The sequence below is a fragment of the Lissotriton helveticus genome, chromosome 3_1 (genome assembly GCF_964261635.1).
Source record: "Lissotriton helveticus chromosome 3_1, aLisHel1.1, whole genome shotgun sequence".
Classification (NCBI taxonomy): domain Eukaryota; kingdom Metazoa; phylum Chordata; class Amphibia; order Caudata; family Salamandridae; genus Lissotriton; species Lissotriton helveticus.
The window spans coordinates 27,187,625-27,207,362 of record NC_136061.1 but is presented as its reverse complement, the minus strand read 5'-3'; the positions used below and the strand labels follow the sequence as shown (position 1 = coordinate 27,207,362).

The 19,738-nt window shown below is 46.0% G+C and overlaps 1 protein-coding gene across 7 annotated transcripts in view; it reads left to right on the top strand.

The window, feature by feature from the left end:
• ZFAND2B (zinc finger AN1-type containing 2B) overlaps nucleotides 1-19,738 on the top strand; it is a 113,795-nt gene that overhangs the window by 1,516 nt on the left and 92,541 nt on the right. For 5 of the 7 annotated variants that reach the window (XM_078679144.1, XM_078679145.1, XM_078679146.1 and 2 more), the window contains exon 2: nucleotides 12,257-12,341. In XM_078679144.1, coding sequence (XP_078535270.1) covers nucleotides 12,287-12,341 — 55 coding nt within the window. In that variant the 5' untranslated portion in view covers nucleotides 12,257-12,286. Of the gene's footprint in view, nucleotides 1-2,384; nucleotides 2,618-12,256; nucleotides 12,342-19,738 lie in introns of those variants that run through there. The other 2 variants (XM_078679141.1, XM_078679142.1) reach the window with 1 other exon arrangement.

Here is a 19,738-nt window from a genome sequence, read left to right as displayed (position 1 = left end):
CCGCCTGAGCACACTCCCTGACGAGTCCACAGACCTGATGGAACACCTTCACTTCAAGATACTGGCCAGCCCCACCGCCACCCTCCGAGGAACCCTCATCTACCGACCCCCCCTGGACCCTTCGCCAACTCCATCATGGACATTATCTCCCCGCAGGCCATCGCATCCACCAACTACACCCTGTTGGGAGACCTCAACTTCCACCTCGACAATCAACTGGACCCCAACACCACATGCCTCCTGGACAACCTCCACAACATTGGACTCCGCCAGATCGTGACCGAGCCCACGCACTCAGCAGGACACACCCTCGACCCCCCTCTTCACTACAGGAAACTCCATCACCTTCAGCCACACCACCGAACTCCCATGGACCGACCATCGTTGCGTCCACTTCACCTTCAGAACACCCACCATCCACAGACACCAGCACCTGCTTCCACAAAGAAACTGGACCAAAATCACCGATGACCAGCTCACCTCCTCACTCAACAACTCCACCCCAACCATTGTGGAAAACGACGACCCCAACACCGCAGCCCGAACCCTGCATAGATGGATCTCGGACAGCACCAACACCATAGCCCCCCTCAAGAAAAACAACAATACCCGTGCCAAGAAAGCCAGATGGTTTACCACCGAACTTCGAGAATCCAGGCGCACATGCAGCCGCCTCGAAAAGGCCTGGAGAAACACCAAATCCACAGAAGCCCACAACAACTTCAGAGCCGCCACCAACGCCCACCATCAACTCATCAGAGAAACGAGGAAAAAAGCGATTGAAGACAGAATCTCCACCCACGCACACAACAGCAAGGAACTCTTCAGCATCATCCAGGAGTTCGCCCAACCCACCAGCGAGTCTACCGACATCCCTCCCTCACAAGACCTCTGCGACAAACTCAGCACCTTTTTCCACCACAAAATCAAGAGCATCTACGACAACTTCGACGAAGACAACCAACACACTGAACCCTCACCAACCACCCCGACACCCGGAAACCAGCGATTGATGACTGGACAGCCCTCACCACCGAAGACACACTGAAGACCATGAAGTCAAACCACTCAGGGGCCCCCACTGACCCCCGCCCCCACCACATCTTCAACAGAGCCGCCGACACCATCACACGCATGCTCCGCCACACCATCAACCGCTCCCTGGCGACTGCCTCGCTCCCCGACGACTGGAAACACGCCGAGGTGAACCCCCTCCTAAAGAAACCCTCAGCGGACCCCACCGACCTCAAAAACTACAGACCCATCTCCTTGCTCCCGTTCCCAGCGAAAGTCATCGAGAAAGCCATCAACAGCCAACTCTCCACATTCATTGAAGAACAAACATCCTCGACTCCTCCCAATCCGGCTTCAGAAAAAACCACAGTACGGAAACCGCCCTCCTCGCCGCAACAGACGACATCCGCACCCTACTGGACAAAGGAGAAACCATAGCCCTCATCCTCCTCGACCTATCAGCGGCGTTCGACACAGTCTCCCACCGCACCCTAATACGCAGACTCTATGACGCAGGAATCCAGGACAAGGCCCTCGACTGGATCTGCTCCTTCCTCTCCGGCAGGACGCAGCGGGTCAGACTCCCCCCATTCCTCTCGGACCCCACACCTACCACCTGCGAAGTCCCCCAGGGCTCCTCCCTCAGCCCGACGCTCTTCAACGTCTACATGGCTCCACTTGCCCCCATCGTCAGACCCTACGGACTCAACATCGTGTCATACACAGACGACACCCAGCTCATCCTCTCCCTATCCAACGAGCCCAACACCGCCAGATGCAACTTTCGAGAAGGCATGGAAGCCGTCGCCAAATGGATGAAAAACAGCTGCCTACAACTAAACACCAACAAAACAGAAGTACTCATCATGGGCCCAAACCCCGACGCCTGGAGCGACGCCTGGTGGCCCACCGCCCTCGGAAACCCGCCAACCCCCACAGACCACGCACGCAACCTGGGAATCATCCTGGACTCCGAGCGCAAAATGGACCGCCAGATCAACTCTGTCTCATCTTCCTGCTTCCACACCCTCTGCCTCCTTCGTAAGACCTTCAAATGGATCCCCCTCGAACACCGAAAGACAGTCACTCACACCCTGGTCACCAGCAGACTCGACTACGGCAACGCACTCTACGCCGGAATAAACAAAAACCTCATCCGCAAGCTACAGAACATCCAGAAAGCCGCCGCAAGACTGGTCCTCAACCTGCCAAAACACTGCCGTATCTTCCAGCACCTGCGCACACTCCACTGGCTCCCCGTCGAGGCGAGAATCACCTTTAAGATGCTCACCCACGCACACAAGGCCCTCCACGGCACCGGACCAGCATACCTGAACAGCCGGCTCAAATTCCACGCACCCCAAAGGACCCTACGATCAGCCCAGCTCTCCTACGCCATGGTCCCCCGCACCAGAAAGACCAGATCGGGAGGCCGCTCCTTCTCCTTCCTCGCTGCCAAAGCATGGAACGCACTTCCGCTCCACCTCAGACAGACATCGCTCCCCATCTTCGCAAGAAACCTCAAAACCTGGCTCTTCGACAGACCCCCTCCTTGATGAAAGGGAACCTGCACCCCAGCCCTAGCGCCTTGAGACCCTTACGGGTGAGTAGTCGCGCTTTAACAAACCCCTGATTGATTGGTTGATTGATTACATTTGGAAGTGTCTTTGAAGGAGGAGAGCTTTGAGGTCCGATTTGAAGGCCTGGGAGGAGGTGGTGGTCCAGAGCTGCGGCGGAAGTGAGTACCAGATTCTCACTGCGCAGCCTGAAAAGGATTGGGCCATCGATCTTTCCTTCTTGAAAGTGGGAGGTTCAAGCAGCAGATTTTCTGCATTTCGTGATGGTCTAGAGCCTCCAGAGAGTTTCAGTTTATTCGCCAGGTAGCGCGGAGAGGAGGAGTGCAAGGCTTTGTGGGTGATGCAGGCAGTCTTGTAGATAGCTCTAGCCTCGATGGGAAGCCAGCAGAGGGTGGATAGCATGGGAGTGATGTGGTCGCTTCTTTTGGCCCCAAAAATGAAACGAGCTGCTGAATGGAGAATGTCTGATTTATTTATTTAATGCAGTTTTCTATCGCGCGGACTTTACCCAAAGGTGTCAGAGCGCCTTACATAGAAGCAAGGCCGTTTCATGAGGAAACTTCCATACTTGCAAGTTACAAAATACAGCAAGGAAGAAGAAAAAAAGTCAAATAAAACAGTACAAGGCAGGCACACAAGGATTCAGAATGCCCAGGCAAAGATGACATTTACAACCTAGAAAGAGCTTCCGTGAGGGGCGTGAACAGGGATGCATTCCTTCTGGAAGTGTTTTTGTAACACAAGGGATTTGAGGTCCGGGTAGAGGTGGAGTGATGGAGGAAAGCGAGTTTCAGATTCTGACCGCACTGCCTGAGAAGGATTGAGCCATCAATCTTTACTTTTTGCCTAACCAGACAATTTGCGCCATTACGAGGAGGTCTGGAGCCTCCAGAGATTGAAGTTTATTTGCCAGGTATCGAGGGGAGGAAGTGTGCAAGGCTTTGTGAGTAATGCAGGCCAGTTTGTAGATTGATCTTGCTTCGATGGGAAGCCATCAAAGAGAAAAAAAAAGTTGTGTGGTGTTGTCACTTCTTTTGGGCCCCAAAGGGAGCCGCTGAGTGGAATAGAGATTTGAGGGGAAAATGTAGTACTCTGGTAATGTTATCAGTGCGTCTCTAAGATTAATGGTGCTGTTCATATATCTGAAATGAATGTCGGTATTAGAAATGAGACCGCTTAGGTTTAAGAATGTTTACAAAGTTAACATCTATGAGATGGCATATTTATGGTTAACAGGAAGGCAGTGATTTTCAGCATCATGTTTTTGTCTGATGCTTCCTGTGTCTCTGCACTTTTATGGGCATTTATAATATATAGGCAGGCAGTTGGACTTGTGGTGTGAAATTGTCCGTCCTGAATTATTAGTGGAGTCTAGGTGACGGATTGAGAAAGTGGTATTTACCTCCCAAGTGTGTGTTCCCATGCTGATTGTGTGGATTCCTCTGTGCAGAGACTGCAAATGCAATACTGTAGGAAGCTGGCTCTTTATATGGTATACCAAAACGTGGTAAATCGTGCAAAGAGTCCAGGTGTTCCCTTACTAGTGGTCAGGGGCTTGCACTAGCAATTCCAAGGTGCACTTCTAGGAAATTCACAAGCAAAATGTCCAAAAGCTGAAATTAAAGACTGCTATGGTATCAAATGGCATCTACATGGCATTCCTCTGCAAAGCAGATTACACACTAAAGGGAAAACCTTTGGCCTCCTTATCATGCAAACATAACCACCACTCCTTGTGTACTGAAAGGCATACACACCTAGATACACCACATATGTGTTTCAAGTATGTCAATGCAGAAAAGAAACTGCAAATAAATAAAAAGCCAACTGTGGAACACATGCTTGAACAATCCTCCAAATCACAAATGCCAAAGTATTACGTCAAGCGAATGGTATCAACACAGATTAATTACGAGGTATTCACATCAACACAGATTAATTACGAGGTATTCACATCAACACAGATTAATTACGAGGTATTCACATCGAGCCATTGCAAAACTAGGCAAAGTCTTCACAGCAAAGGTAACCCAGTTCCTATATTTGGGCTTCGGAGAAAAGTGTAGGTACTTTCTCACAAGTATGTTTGAGGTTGGCACAATGATCGATCTTGTGTGCTTGATTTGTTTGAAGTTAAGTCTCCCTCTCCATGCAGGAGGATGTTTCTTAGGGGAATGAACCCACTGAAGAGTACACAATAAACCACACAAGTCAGTAAGTTTTTGGTAAGTAAACTGGACATGTGCCTGTGAGATATTTGCAGTGTGCCAATGGGATAAATCGGCTCCACAAAATTGTTGCTGGTAGCTGTTATCTAATTTTTTCCACTGGAAACACAAGATTATCACGCAACCAAAGCAGCTCCAACTAATTTAACCCTAACGTAGATTTTGGAATCTTAAAACCTGCCTGAAAATGGAATTTGTCAAGCTGTAATGCAACTGCCTGTGGACACGTAAAGCACTCTGATACCTTCGGGTCTAGTTTGTGCTATATAACACAGCATTTTCATTTTTGAGAAACATGCATTGAAACTCTACATATCTTGTTATTTGTCAGATTATGCTGTCTGTAATTCGGTGTTCTCCGACAGTTAGGGCATCGCACTTTAGTGCACTTTTCAGACTGCTGCATTGCACAAGCAGAATGAGTTTGATGTTCAATATCAGTGCAACAACTGAACCTGCTACTCTCCGAACAGGCACTTGGTGATGGATCGCAGGGCTCTGTACCTCATCATTAAGGCTACAAACACCTAGTCACTTATAACCAGACTCCGCCCCCCCCCCTTCCAGCCAACATCCAGTTATGGTTGTTTCTACATCCGAGATGAGGTTCACAAACCTGCACTCTCTTATTTTGGCCTCACACTACGTCAACACTGCATTTCACTGAATATGAAGGTGCACCAGCTGCTGCTTCATGGTGGTGTTCCTGGCTGCTGAGATGCCGAGGGTTTCAGTTCAGAGCATCCATTGGAACAGAATCATGTTGGAGACATAGAGTTCCGTGAAGGACTCCTGTGTTGATTAGCAGACCACTATAAAGCACTGAGAAATTTGTTTTGTTGGGAAGGTGTCTCATTGCACCATGTGCTGAATTTGCCAGGGTGCTGGGTGTGACCTAGTGCACGTGATAGAAACAGGAGACCCTTATCCATGACTCTTTAAAAGGCACAACCTTGATAGATCCCAAATCAAGCTGAAGGCATGCGCTCTGTAGAGCCCAACAGTACACCCTGTATGCTGTCAAAGTAGATGGAGGGATGGCTAGGTGTGCCTAGATGGAGTGACCATGCGAGGAGGGCGGAGAGAAGGGAGCGGAAAAGGAGAGAAGAGAGCGGGGACGGGGTGTGGCATAACAGTCAGATCAGCTGATCTCGTAGCTGGGGAATAGGGTTCAAGTCTCTGCATCGGCTCAAGCACACTGTGATTCTGAACAAATCACTTAATCTCCCCTGCCCGAAAGTTGAATGTGTCCGTGTGTAATGGAACTGGTGGTCATGTAAAGTACTCTTATAACTTCAGTCGAGTTTGCGCTATAGTATTATGGAGGGCGAAGATGGGCACACAGCACATGAATTGGGGGTGTCAAGCGTTTCCTGAAGCCTGTGCAAGAAGTACCTACATCTTGGGGAGCATATTTTAGGAAATCTCTGGTTGAGCTAGAGACCCAAGTAGTATGGGAGAGCATGGCAGAAAAGTCAACATTTAGTAAAGTCAGTAATCTGTCCGCCAAGAAGAAATCGTTCCTAGAAGACAAAAACATCTTGTCCAAACAAAGCCATGCATGGACAGTAATGCATTCCTATACTCATACAAAACCCCAAGCCTACCTAGCAGCCCATTTCAGCTCAGAGATAAAAAAGAGCTCTATTTACTATCGGCTGAGAATCCATGACGCAAAGGACTTTATGCCATCAGGGAACATAACTATCAACTAGAGAACTTTTGACTGTGGTTATTCGGACGAAATATTAATACATCTGTTGTGTGTGTGCCCAGTGGTAAAGAAACTAAGGAAATTCTCTTTAAAATCGATTTTTAACGATCTAAATATTCTCACATGCAAACAAGCTGTGATCAGATGGATGGAGGGCTCATCAATCATTCTGTCTTGTCGAGGTGTAAAATATCTTGCCCAAATCAGGAAACTACTCCGACAAGCAGATCAAGCGAATATGAACACTGGTTGAAAAAAACAACAAAAAAACTGGATTATAGGCCGTTCAGACATTTAAGGTTATAAAGTACTAGGCACTTTGAAGCCATTTTAACCCGTCGGTTGGTTTAAATTGGACGTTTTTGTATATATCAGCAAATCTCCAACTGAGTAAATTGTAGTTTGTGCTAATGACATTTTTTTTGTTATTGGAATAGAAAAATACATTTTTTGACTTTAGTTAAACGACCTTGTATTTACCATTTTTATCATGTACCAATGATGCTTTTTATGTGATGCCGCAGTTTTATCGTGAAACTTGTTTTTTGCAGTTTTGTAATGATTTAAAAAAAATCACGCAATAAACTACTACTGTGCACAAAGTAAACAGAACACTTAAGAGCAGAGGCAGCCAACAAAAACTATGCTCTCTAAGTCTAAATAACCTGTAGAGTAAGAGTACATGTAACTGGGGACAGTCCTCATGGGAGAATACAAAAGTCCAAAAGGAGAGACTACTTAGCTTATACACCAATCAAAAGCTGGCATTTGCAAAGGACATTAAGAGGAGCCAATTGAAATGATGGGCGGTGCTTGAAGCCGATATCATAGGAACCGCATGTCTCCAAGACACCGAGTATGCCCTGCCTAGGCGAGACCTATAAACCGGTTTCCTTGATGCCCATTTTCTCTCGCAGTGCAGTTAAGGGGTTAACCTGGCTATATATGTTTCAGGCCTCAAAAAATCTACTCGCAATTGCGAGTAAAATCATATGAGGTCGAGCTATTTTTAGCACTCACTAGTCTCATCTTGCCAGTTAATTTAGGCTGGAAAGGAGCAGGTGTTCTGTTCATTTGGAAAGTGAATGAGCAATAAAGATGTCATTAAATCTTATTTTTATCTTGACACATTTAATTTCTGTTCAAGGTAAGAGGTCAAACGTCAGTTTGCGTTATTACTAACTGCTGCTTGGAAAATTGAGTTAATATTTCTCTCTCGCTAGAGTAGAAGGTTTTCGTCAAGTGAGCTGTCAGAAGAGGTCAGTTATTTTTTCTAACACATAACGTTTAAATAAATATTCTGTTAATTAACATTACAAATATTCCAAAATATATCAGGATTTATGAAAGCCCATTTTTTTTTGTTAACCGATTCGCAGCGCACCTTCCGCCGCGGTGCATGCTAATTTCACGCGCGTACGACATCCGAAGCACATGCCCACCGTGACGTCTGACGGCCGTCTGATGCACGGAAGTGGTTAAGAATGTGATGCAAACAGAGTTAAATAGAAAACAAACCAGAAAACGTTACTTGGTGATAGGCAAATAACACATATTTGCAGAAACTCTATTTCCAAACATTATTTTTCGCACACCATATAGTTTCAGTAAAAAACGCATGTCGGTGGGAACGTTTGTGGCCATCTCATTATAAAATCTGCTGAATACAAATGACAGTGTGCTACCACTTCATGCTTTCATTATGTATTTATTAAAAGTGATAGTTTTAACCATGATTTGAGAAACAATCCTGCCCTCGTTATGATGACAGTGCTTTTAATGAACTAAGAGGCAAGTCAAGGGTAATGTGTATCCTGTGTCTAGATTTGTATTATATATGGAAAAAAAGTTTAGTCCATTAAATCAAACGAGTTTTTTTGTACAGCAGACATGCTGAACTCGCACATTTGAAGGTGCTCTCATATCTGATAATGAAGAAAATAGCGGCTCAATGAATTAAAATAGTTGCCCGCGTTCAAATAATTTGAAACCAGTTTATGGGTCAAGAGCACTTCAAAGAGGAGGGTTGTTAGTTGATGATGATCGTTTGACTGTTTGCGAATTATTCAAAATGCAATCTGTACACCACCTATATTTTTGTTTCCTCCCCCCCCCCAGTAAACCGGTGATGCCATGGGAAAATTTTCAAGAAGCATTTGAGATTTATTTAGATGGTAATGGGGGAGATGTTTGTTCCAAAAAAAAAAAAGAAAATTGCCAATTTAAAAGTACAGTTTACGTATAGAGGGTAGAAACATTTAAAAAAAACTTTATTTTGTTGTACAAGAAGAGGTGAGGCCGTTGAATGAGTCAGAAATAGACAAGTATGTGACAGCGATGAAGGTGCTTGAAGAAAGCTATGCCAAAAAGTTGTTGTGTCGCAATGCCACAAATTGGTTTCTTTGGCGCAATTCCAAAATGTGACCGTGGATTAGTATGTGATGGCATTGCAACTTTAGCTGCTGCGTGTAAAGTACAAGAACTACCTGAGGAGATCACTAGGGATCAGTTAATTAATCGTGCCTCTAATATGAAAACACAGGAAAAATTGTTGCGTTGAAGGCTCCATTGTTAGAATAATCTGTTATTGATGCTAAACGTTTAAAGATACCAATGTTCTGTTAAAGAATTAAATAGCCCTTTAGACACCAGGGATCTTTTACTTGTATATAGGTGGGGGCTGCCGAGTATGGTCATGCTGACACCCCAAGTAAATAGGGAAAAACCTCTTTCTGCCCAACCTCGTGAAGCCAGAAAGCCCACTAGACACCAGGGATTAAAAAGAAAATACATGGGGTGCCTCCACCCAAGGTAAATGGAACAACAGTCGTTCTGTCGATTCCCTGGGGGGCAGTAGTGCTTACCGAGTTATGAAGGAGACCGTGTTACGCCACAACTAAAAGATCCATTCCACATGGGAGGTAACAAATGACGACAGGGCGGTAACCAGGAGGAACTAACAAGCCTCATCAATCGGAAGCCAGTATTTACCAAGGACAATGGCCGGGTTTTCACCAGCTGTCCGGGCAGCTTTTTGCTAATTCCACTCAGGTCCCGGTTTTCATTGAGGGTTGACTGAAAAAAAGAGGGAGGTAGGTTTATTGTATTCTCAAAGCATAACTAGCTACCAGCTTATCTGAATGCTAATTAACGGATCTAATTATGGGTTTAAAACTAGCAATTAATTGTATTCACTTTGTTTTACTGCCTTATTTTTCTATTTCTTTGACGACGAACACTGTCATTCTCTACTTCTCGGTTGGTGTAAAGTTGTAGTCCTTCTTTTATTTTGTAAAATGTCCTGGTTTTTAGTTTCCAAAATCTGGTCACCCTACCTTCACCTAATTTTGCAGGAGGGCCCGTCATTTAGCTTTGCACCGCTTGACCGCTGAAAGCAATGCTTTATGTGGTGCGTGTTTCTGGTATGCACTAAGAACAAGTGGACGAGTTATTGAGGACATTGGCTAATTGTGTGGCTTTTCGTTGGACTCTTTTATAGAACCGCACTAAATAGATCACACCATTCGTTCTTTTGCGAGATTTAAACACGTCTTACAAACACCCCGTAGTTGTTAATAAACTGCCCCTCGAATAGCGCATGAAAGTTGTGAACCCTGTAATCGAATCTGTCCGAAGCAAATCAGATGAGGTGTTAACTTTGCATGTTTCCAGACGTTCAACTACGCAGTATTTTCTTTGCGACCTGAAAATAGGGCATTAAACCAAAGTATACCTTGTTTAAAGCAACAACCAGCACAGTAAGCGCTACCCAGAATGTGCAATAGTCAGTAGGCTAAAAAGTGCATGATGAATGGTGTAACACCGCTAGCCAAGACCTTAGCTAACAAGCATTTTCAATGCAATAGGACTCACATTTACGTGAGACCCATTTCATATTGCATCACGGACAATGGGAGGGAGGTTGGGGGCACGGACAACGGGGGGAGAAGGGGGCACAAAGGAGTGCTCACAGTCAACGTACGGTGTAACAGTCGAAGTAAAGGGGCCAGTATCCATGGGAGGTGACAAATGACAACATAGCCGTCATGAGGCGGGACTAACAAGCCTCAAAAGGAATTAGAAGACATCCTTTACGGAGGACAAAGACACAAGCCAATGGACGGAGCTTCCACTCCTTACTAAATACTGCATGCCTTGCAGACTCGACCTAAAAAAAAAGAAGTGTACCTGAAGCAACCACTCTCTGGCTGTGACGCTTTTCTTAGGAATTGGAGCCTGAATATAGGGGTGAAGCTACCCAGCATGGGCAATGTCCACCCACTTGAATGGGGCAACAGTCTTTCTGCCCCCGTGGGAGCCAGGAAGCCCACTGTAAGGCATGGATATATACCTTTAATAAGTTTTCTCTTGTCTATCCTAACAGGCCCCACCATCACACCTAAAACCTCAACAGTCATTCTTCTCTAAAGCATCCCATCTGAAAGCCAGAGAACATTTGATTCTTTTGGGTGTTTTTTATATGGGCCAGGAGAGTGTGCCTAACACCCAATATCGTCCCACATGGAATTTTGAACAATACACTTTTTAGACTTAAGTAGGCTGACGCCTGGAAAAACGTACCAGACCCAGAGAGTTCTGAAAACATTATATCCGGGAGAGTACAGGGTGGTATACTTCGCATGCATCCACACCATTTACTTACCCATAGTGCCCTGCAAACCTCAAACTTTGATTTAAAAACTCACACTATTACCTTGTGTAATCTGTGGGGAGCACACATTTCCTACCACACAACATTCCCCCAAGTCTCTTAATAAAAATTGTACACCACTTGTGTGGGTGGGTCAAAAGACCATGACACACAAGGCTGTAAAGTGCTACGTGGCGAGATCAGCAATAGCTGCAGGATTTGGGGCCGTGCTCGTCTGACACCCATGCAAACCTGCCAGCCACAACTATTTTTGAAAAGTAGACAATCGGGGAATTCTGGGGTCGAATGTCTTGCATGAATCCTATGGGATGTTGTACCCACAATACCCTGCAAACCTCAAACTTTGCCTGAAATTATGCATTTTTCTTACTTTTCATGTGATTGGAAAATCAGGAATCCACACCATTCCACCCACCCAGAATTTCCCCACTTGTGCCAATAAAAACACTACACTACTTGTATGGTTGGGCTTAGTGCCCACGATAGGGCTGAAAAAAATTGTATGAGCTGAATAGCTGTAGATGCTGGAATATGACTAGAAAAAATTGTGACTTATTAAACTATGCGAGTGTAAGATATGTAACCTGACTGAAACTTCTGTTCTCTCCATGTTTAGTTTGTAATCAACGGAAAACCTTTATTTAAAGTTTAATATGGAAGGACTAGCTGCGTTATTGCATGTACTTAAGTGCATGCTAATCCGAGAAATGCCCTGGAAGAATTAAAGTATTCTTGTGAGGTTGTTGTAGCCTCCTTCTCATCAAGGTATGGAGAGGTGGGGGTTTAGTCACTGGGAAGGCACCAGAAAGGGCGACCGCCCAAGATGCAGACCGGAATTGGATTACTGATCGTGAGTTATTGGGGGGGATTTAAAAAGTTTGTATTGTATTACTGCCCATGATGGTGGGACGATTGCATGGCTGATGCTCAAAGTCTGAGAGAAACTAGGTTAGTGTGGTATGACTCCCCTGATAGACACTGATTACTGCCTTTAGTGATGCATTTCCCTCTTCATGTGTTTTTAAGGCGTCCTCTATGTTGTGTACTGTAGGTGCTTGGAAATTCCAGAAGGCGCCACAGAATGGAGTTCCCAGACCTGGGGAAGCATTGTTCCGAACACACCTGCAAACAGCTCGGTGAGTATGAGCATGGAGACCTTGATGTAAGACTCCTCGACTGGCAGCAGCCTCCTTCCTGTTCCACTCGTGTAGTCAACCTGGGCTTGGGATCGACTGCAGCATGGATTTGTTGCTTCTGTAAGCCCACCCTGACCCATTACTCTCTAAAATAGAAGATTTGACCATTGGAAGTGCAAGGCATGCGCGTACTGAGAAGAAACAGTTAACCCAGCAGGACGAGGGGATGTTTACTCGTTGAAGATTTTTGATACATGAGACCTCTAAAAGCTGCAGTACAACTAAAAGAAATCCGAATCCTTCTAAGCTTTCACGCAGTTTGCCTTTTCTCTTGATCCCTTGGCTTTGTTGGGAAGATCTGATGTTGGGAAGATCGTCTTGTGTGACTTGCGAAGCTTTTCCTGTTACCGATTGGCTTGTCTGTGACCATTGTCGATCGACCGTAGGATATTCTTTGAGTGGCTAGAAGAAAGGGAGAGGCTAGTTATTCTTTAGAAAGCTCCGTTGCCGTTTCATTTCCTAACAGGTTCTAGCAAGATTTCAAAGTTTTACTTCCTTCTCCATAGTCTTAGAAAAAGACACCTGGTAGATTTGCAAGGCATGAAGACTGCCATCTGTAACGGGGCCATATTAAGACTTCATTTCTGTTTATGTAAAATTCTAGCAGAGTAGCAGTCACTCATTTATGGGGAGTCATTGCCCATACTGCCACACGTGTGGCCGTTGAGCATACTTCACTCTGAAGCCTCCTTACCTGTCCCTATCTAGAATTGTAGGCCTCTAGTTGCAGGCAAATTAGCCAACAAATCTATATTCATTAAACTGAAACATAATGCTGCGCATTCATAACACCGCAATCAGCGCCCCAGAATGCCACCTTCGGAATATTAGTAAACGCTGATTGTTCATGTATCCTCTGGGTAAGCTACCTACCCACATAACATTGTGAGATGAAACTTTCAGGTGTAACATGAGCCGCTGAAGCTTTGCTTAGATTATGTACCGATAGGGGCAAGGACGTCTTGGGCTCAGAGCAGGAGGGTGTGCTACTCGACACACTATTACATGTTGAATGGTGTGGGAGGATCCGTACATCGGGTTTAGCAGGCTAGGACTGAGTTGTTGTTTGATCTGCTTGTTGCTTCCAAAACTAGAACAGAATTGTGTAGGGATGGTTTCATACCGGACTTAGATGGTCTCCCTGCTGTTTCAGTCACACATTTCTAGCTAAGAGCTGCCAGTGAGCTCCCCTGTTTTTTGCGTGAACTTCCTAGATCTTTTCAGTGCACTTCAGCCTTAGTCTAAGCATCCTGTACTTTTCCGGTGGAGACCCACACCCGCTCTGCCAGTGCAACTCCTGCTTTTGCAGCAGTGGGACAAGCCTGCATTTTGCTTTACCAGGGGATCCAAGTGCTCACCTGCAAAACTTGATGATCCAACACTCCAACTTCAACCTGTCTCGCCATTCTTATGCTAATAACGCTGCAATCTGTGTACCCACCAACTCCACATGAGGTCTCCAAATATGTTAGGATGATTGAATGTTTTATATGAATGCGCTGAAAACGAATCCTACAAAAAAATTTCCTGCTCCTTTTGTTTATCACGTTGACCAGCAGTGCTCCCAGGCCTCCCCACAAACCCATCTTTTGATATGTGGTTGGCATCTGGGCTTCTTTGCAGTTGCTACCCCACCTTTTACCCCATTTAGAACTGGTAGATGCTGGTTTTTGACTCTCGATAGTGCACTAGAACCTGCTATCCAGACCCCAGTGCCCGTGCTCTTCCCCTAAAAGTGATGTGAATTGATACGTCCAATTTTCAAGGTACTTTGTCCCCTTAAAAGTCCCTAGTTTGTGGTACCCAGGTGGGTAAAGGGGTCACCAGGGCTGCAGCACTATATTGTGCCATTCTGTGTGACCCAGGTAAAAGTATGTCTGCAGATCTGCCATTGCAGCCCTGCATGAACAGCCGGTCTACTCGAGAGTGAGACCGCACACACCAAGTGCTGCAGAGCCACACCACTGCCTTAATGTAAGTAAGTCACTCTTAAGGTTGTCCTCCTAAGGCCAGGAAGTGGAGTGCATTACATTAAAGGTGTGGATATGTGTCCATACGTACATATCTCTACAGTAACCCTGTAAAGCAAGGTTTTACTTTAAGTGAACAATAGCCCATAGAGTAACTTGGGCTGGCTACCTTGAAAACGTAGGATTTTCAGCTCCATTATGGAACAACTGAATTGTCATGTTTGCTCTTTAACACCATGCATTTTCACCCCCAACACAAATCTCGTGGTGAGTGTGAGCTGACGTGCCCTGAGTCGGTGCCCCCATAGGATACAGTGACCCAGTGCCTTGGCGGACTTCACCGAGCTGTTTGCGACCAAGATGAGCATCTGCCCAATTGATGGAATGTTAGCACTTTTGCAGGATGGAGACAAAGGCTTAGGCGCACTCTGCGCACGGCGAGCAGATGCTGGTCTTGAAAGGACCGGTGCGATTTGCTTGCTTTTAAGACCTGCTTTTGCTAAATGAAACGGTGATTAATCGGATAGTTTTTCTGAAAACCTAACCGCTGCGCCAATTCTGCCGCATTGCGGTGGTTTAGCGGAGTGGGCGGGGCCGCGTCGGCCAACAGACGTGCGCAGCCCTACGAAGGTAGTGCGCGCAACGGCTGTTGGCCGACAGATGCACGTAAGGGGTTAATCTATCCACCAAGAATCCTGGATTACATATACTCTGTAGACATGCACCACTGCAGTGATTTACCAATCATGGTATTTCCGAATTAAAGTGTATTGACCCTATATGGGTCTGAACACATCGTGTTTGGGACCCCATTGTCACGTCGAACCATAGGTCACCTGATACCGTTGGCACTGTCCTGATGAAGACTCTCATGCTGAGGCTGTAATCAACCCTCTATGCAGTAGTCTACATCAGCCAGTGTCCATGTGAAGAATTACAAAATAGTTTCCCCCTTTTCCCTGATGCTTTTCTTTTTTCTATTTCAATTCGCACATTAGCATCCTAATAAACATCGCTCTATGCACCTTTTGAGCAACCTCCAAAATAATTGATTCCTTTATTTGTATGTATGTATTGATTTATCTCGCAGAAAAAATGCACAACTTTTTAAGGGCAATTGCGGGTTCAACTAGGGCCGTTTCGCCCGATCCCGTCACTCCTTGCCTTGGCTCTATCTCACAGGCGTCAGAAAAAGGAACAAATGCAGTGGCTCTCACTTTCCTGGGTCAGAATTCCATCAGGGTGCTGCTGATCATAAGGAAGCGGAAGTGGTAGCCGTTTCAGGTGGGAGACATGTATCCAGTGCTTCTCCCATCCTCCTTTACAGCCGTCCACATGGCTAGAAGGATTTGATATGGCTTAGACCACCTCGGAGCCAAGCTGGTGTCTCGTTCGTACTTCTTGACCAGCACCCACTGGCCGGGTTCCAATCGATGTCTAGGACCCTCTGGCAGGGGCTGCAGTACGGATGCTACCTGCTGATGAATAGAACAGAGGTCTTTAGTCAAAGTATACAAGTAATCAATCAACATAGGATATTCAACATCAGTAAATGATCGTGGTCTGGGCACTCCCCATACATTAGCAGGTCGCCCAAAAATTACTTCATAGTGTGAGAGGCCAGAACATGAATGGGGAGTAACTCGTAATGACATGAGGGCCAGGGGCAAGGTGTCCGGCCACTTCAAACCAGTGCTCTCTTGAATCTTAGCCATTTTTAGTTTGAGTCCCATTATACTTTTCCACTAATCCTGCGGACTGAGGGTGTCGAGCCGCATGGAATTTCTGTCATATCTGCAATCCGTCACAAATGTGTTTAACAAGAGCCCCATGGAAATGCCCCTCATTGTCAATCCTCCCCTTCGACTCTTCTTCAGTCCCAAATATGCAATCATGTACATCATTTGTATTTTCGTTTGAAGAGAGAGGTAACAATGTGGCAGGGTTTACCGTGGCACATCGCATGATCGTAATATGTGGAGCAAACAATGTCAATTCATAACCGGTGAGGCATGCGCTTTTGTCTTATTTAGCAATGTATCCACAGCATGTGGCACCATCACCGTTAAACTAGAATTTAGAACGAGCCCCTCCGACTGCCGGATGGCCACCGCTACAGCTGCAGTGGCCCTCTGACAGCTAGGAAGCGCTCTGGCAACATTATCCAATGTGGCCGAAAAGTAAGCGCAAGGCCTTTGCCTACCACCAAATCCTTGTGTTAACACTGAAAGCGAGCAACCGTCGACCTCATGCACATAGAGTACAAAAGGTTTACGGTAATCTGGAGTACCCAAGACGGGTGCAGAACAAAGAGCAGATTTCAAATGCTGACATTCGTCAGTCCAGGGAAGAGGTTCATGCACATCTTTAGTGGTTAAATGTAACAAAGGTTTAGCAAGAAGGTATCCATTGGCGACAGTAGGAAGTGATGCCAAGGAAAGCACGAACTTCACGCTGGGTGCAAGGGACAGACATGTTAGAAATAGTAGTAATTCGTTCAGGAGTCAAACGCCTACCCTCTTTCGACAGTAGATGACCTAAGTAGGTCACCTCCTGTCGACAATATTGAAATTTAGACAGGGACACCTTATTTCCTTTCGCCGCCAGATGGTGCAATAGCATTCTTACAATCCTTCTCAGTGTCGGATGCTATCAACAAGTCATCCACATATTGCAAAACCACATTACCTTCGGGTAAGACTAAATCATCCAAAAGGGCCTTAAGGGCCTGGCTATAGATACTCGGACTTTCAGTATAGCCTTGAGGTGCACGACAAAATCTAAACCTTCGGCCAGATAACGAGAAATCCGAAGATCTGACGGCTATCCGGGTGAATCGGGATACTGAAGAAAGCATTCTTCAGATCAATGACCGAAAAATATTGGGCAGTTGGTGGGATCATTGTAAGTATGGTAGTGATATCAGTCACTACAGGGCACTGAGGCACTACAATCTTATTAACCTCCCGCAGGTCTATTACAAAACGATATGCATCAATATTCCCGGGAGATCCAGAATCCGAGGATTTCCTCAAGATCGGGAGAATAGGGCTGTTACAAATATTAGCGGCTGTTTCTTCAACCACCATTTAATCAATTAAATCCTGAATAATTTAAAGTAAAGCTCGCTCGCCAGCCAGCGAGATCTTATACTGAGGTATACGTGGCAATTTCGCACCAGGTTTCAACGTAATATGGACGGGAGGGATGTCTAATTTACCGTGACCAGCTGCTCTGTCCTGACCAGACGGTGGGGGTAGGTGTTAGCGGCGCTGACCGCACGCTATCCGGGTTCCTGACCTTTACGTGCAGGTCCCACTGGAGCAGACTGCGGGGCATCTCACGATCTCCCTTAGGGTCACTCATACTGAGCAGGATTCTTTTGCCTGCCCCTTTATGACCTCATGGCATAAGGTTGTATGACCAATTTTAAACCTTTATATCATTTATACTATTTTCACTGTGTAGTACGTCCCACTTAGGTCCTGATGAAATGCCGCGTAGGCATGAAACATGTTGACCACACCAGGGGGTTGTAGATATCTTGCCCAACATTACCAGTAGCAACTATCTCCCCTCCCACTATTTTAACCAAGGGCGCCAGCCACTCCAATAAATTTCATTGTGGACTGACCCACCTTTTTTAGTTTCACCACATCTCTCACGACTACACCCCTTTCTTCCCCGCACACCCGCATGCACCATATGGCAGGGATTAAAGATCTCCGTTAAAGAGCCCCCTTGTGGGTGCCCGCTGAACATTGCAGCGCCAGTTCAGCGAGGAGCAAACCCATATGATGAAGCATGACATCTAGCTTGCTAGGTGTGTGAGGGTTTTAGTCCCAACTAGGGGATTCCCCTCTTTGGCTTTCCTTTCTCTTTCTCTGTACACACTTCATATCGACATACTCTACCCTCTCTCTACCCGATCTGGGGAACTTTGTACATTACTTTGTGGCCCATGTCTAATTTACCGACATCCGCATCCCCCGTCGCCCACAATGAATTAGGGATGGTATTAAACTCAGGGGGAAGAGGTTCATCCTTAGTAAAACACTGTTTCATATTCTCAGTATGGGGTTGTATCGTTAAGTAAACCCCATCAGGGGGAACAATATATTTTCGCGTTCAATTTCTTCAACATATCCAAACCTAATAAATTCTCATCACAATGTGAAGTCAACAAGAAGGGGGAATCAATTGTAGCAGGGCCAATAGTGAATGGGAGGGGTTTAGAGATGGGACTTACCACCGGAACTCCTGAAAATCCCACTGATACATTATTTTGCCCGGACAGAGCCGCCCCCTGGGACCAGTGATTGAGCAACAGAACTATTCATTGCTCCTGTGTCAATTAGAAAATTCTCGGAAGTTCCCATCAATTCCCCTTTCACATAGGGTCCTTGTTGATTGACTGGGATCGACACTTGGCCCCTACTCTGTCCCTGGCTGTCCTATGGATGAGCATACCCATCCTGATCTCCGAATGAATAATCCTCATTAAAGTACTGCCTACCTTGAAGGTTATCAAAGTGGTTTCGTTCAGACTTGCCGTGAGCAACTTCTTCTCTACGCATATCACTCCGTTCCGGACCACCTCGACCACGTCCCCGTCCTCGAACATCTCCGTTCTGGGCAAGCAGTAACGGACACCTAGCTCTCCAATGTCCTTCCGGTTTACAATAAGCACACTGATTTATCCCTAACGGCGGGGCTGAGCCTGCACTTCTTCCTGTCCCCACCCCTCTCGATACTGGCCCACGGACTCCTCTCCCTCCCCCTTGTCCTCGAATAACTTGCTGTAACAACACACGTGTTTTAAGATCCTTAGCCTTTTTCTCTACCTTATCCTTACTCTCATTTTCCCTGTGCTCATAATATTGGGCCATACTTAGTATCACGGAGGGAGTAGAGGTAGTTCAGGTACTCTCCGCGGCTTGTAGTCGCGTGGAGACTTCAGGTATCAAGTTGGTCACAAAACGATTTACAAACAACCGGATCCCGCCTTCTGTGGCAAGGTCCGGTCCGCTAAAGTCAATGAAAGTACCTTCAAACCTGGTGAATAAATCAGAGACACTTTCATCCTTTCTGTTTGCAAGCAGTCAATTTATCCCAGTCCACTTTGCGTGGGGGAATCGGTGTGTGCATGTAAGCAATTATTTTCGCGGGGAGGGCAGTAATTTCGTCTCTGGGCTTGTCTCCAGGTTTGCGGTCTCGGTCCCAGTCTTTCAATTTGTCCCAGGTTCCCCCCAATTCTGCTGCATGATTGGTGTCATGAACCTGTCGCCATATATCTACAGGAACCAACAACCCAAAAAACAATTCAACATCAGCTAAAGTCCTTACAGCAGATGCGGCGGCTTCAGT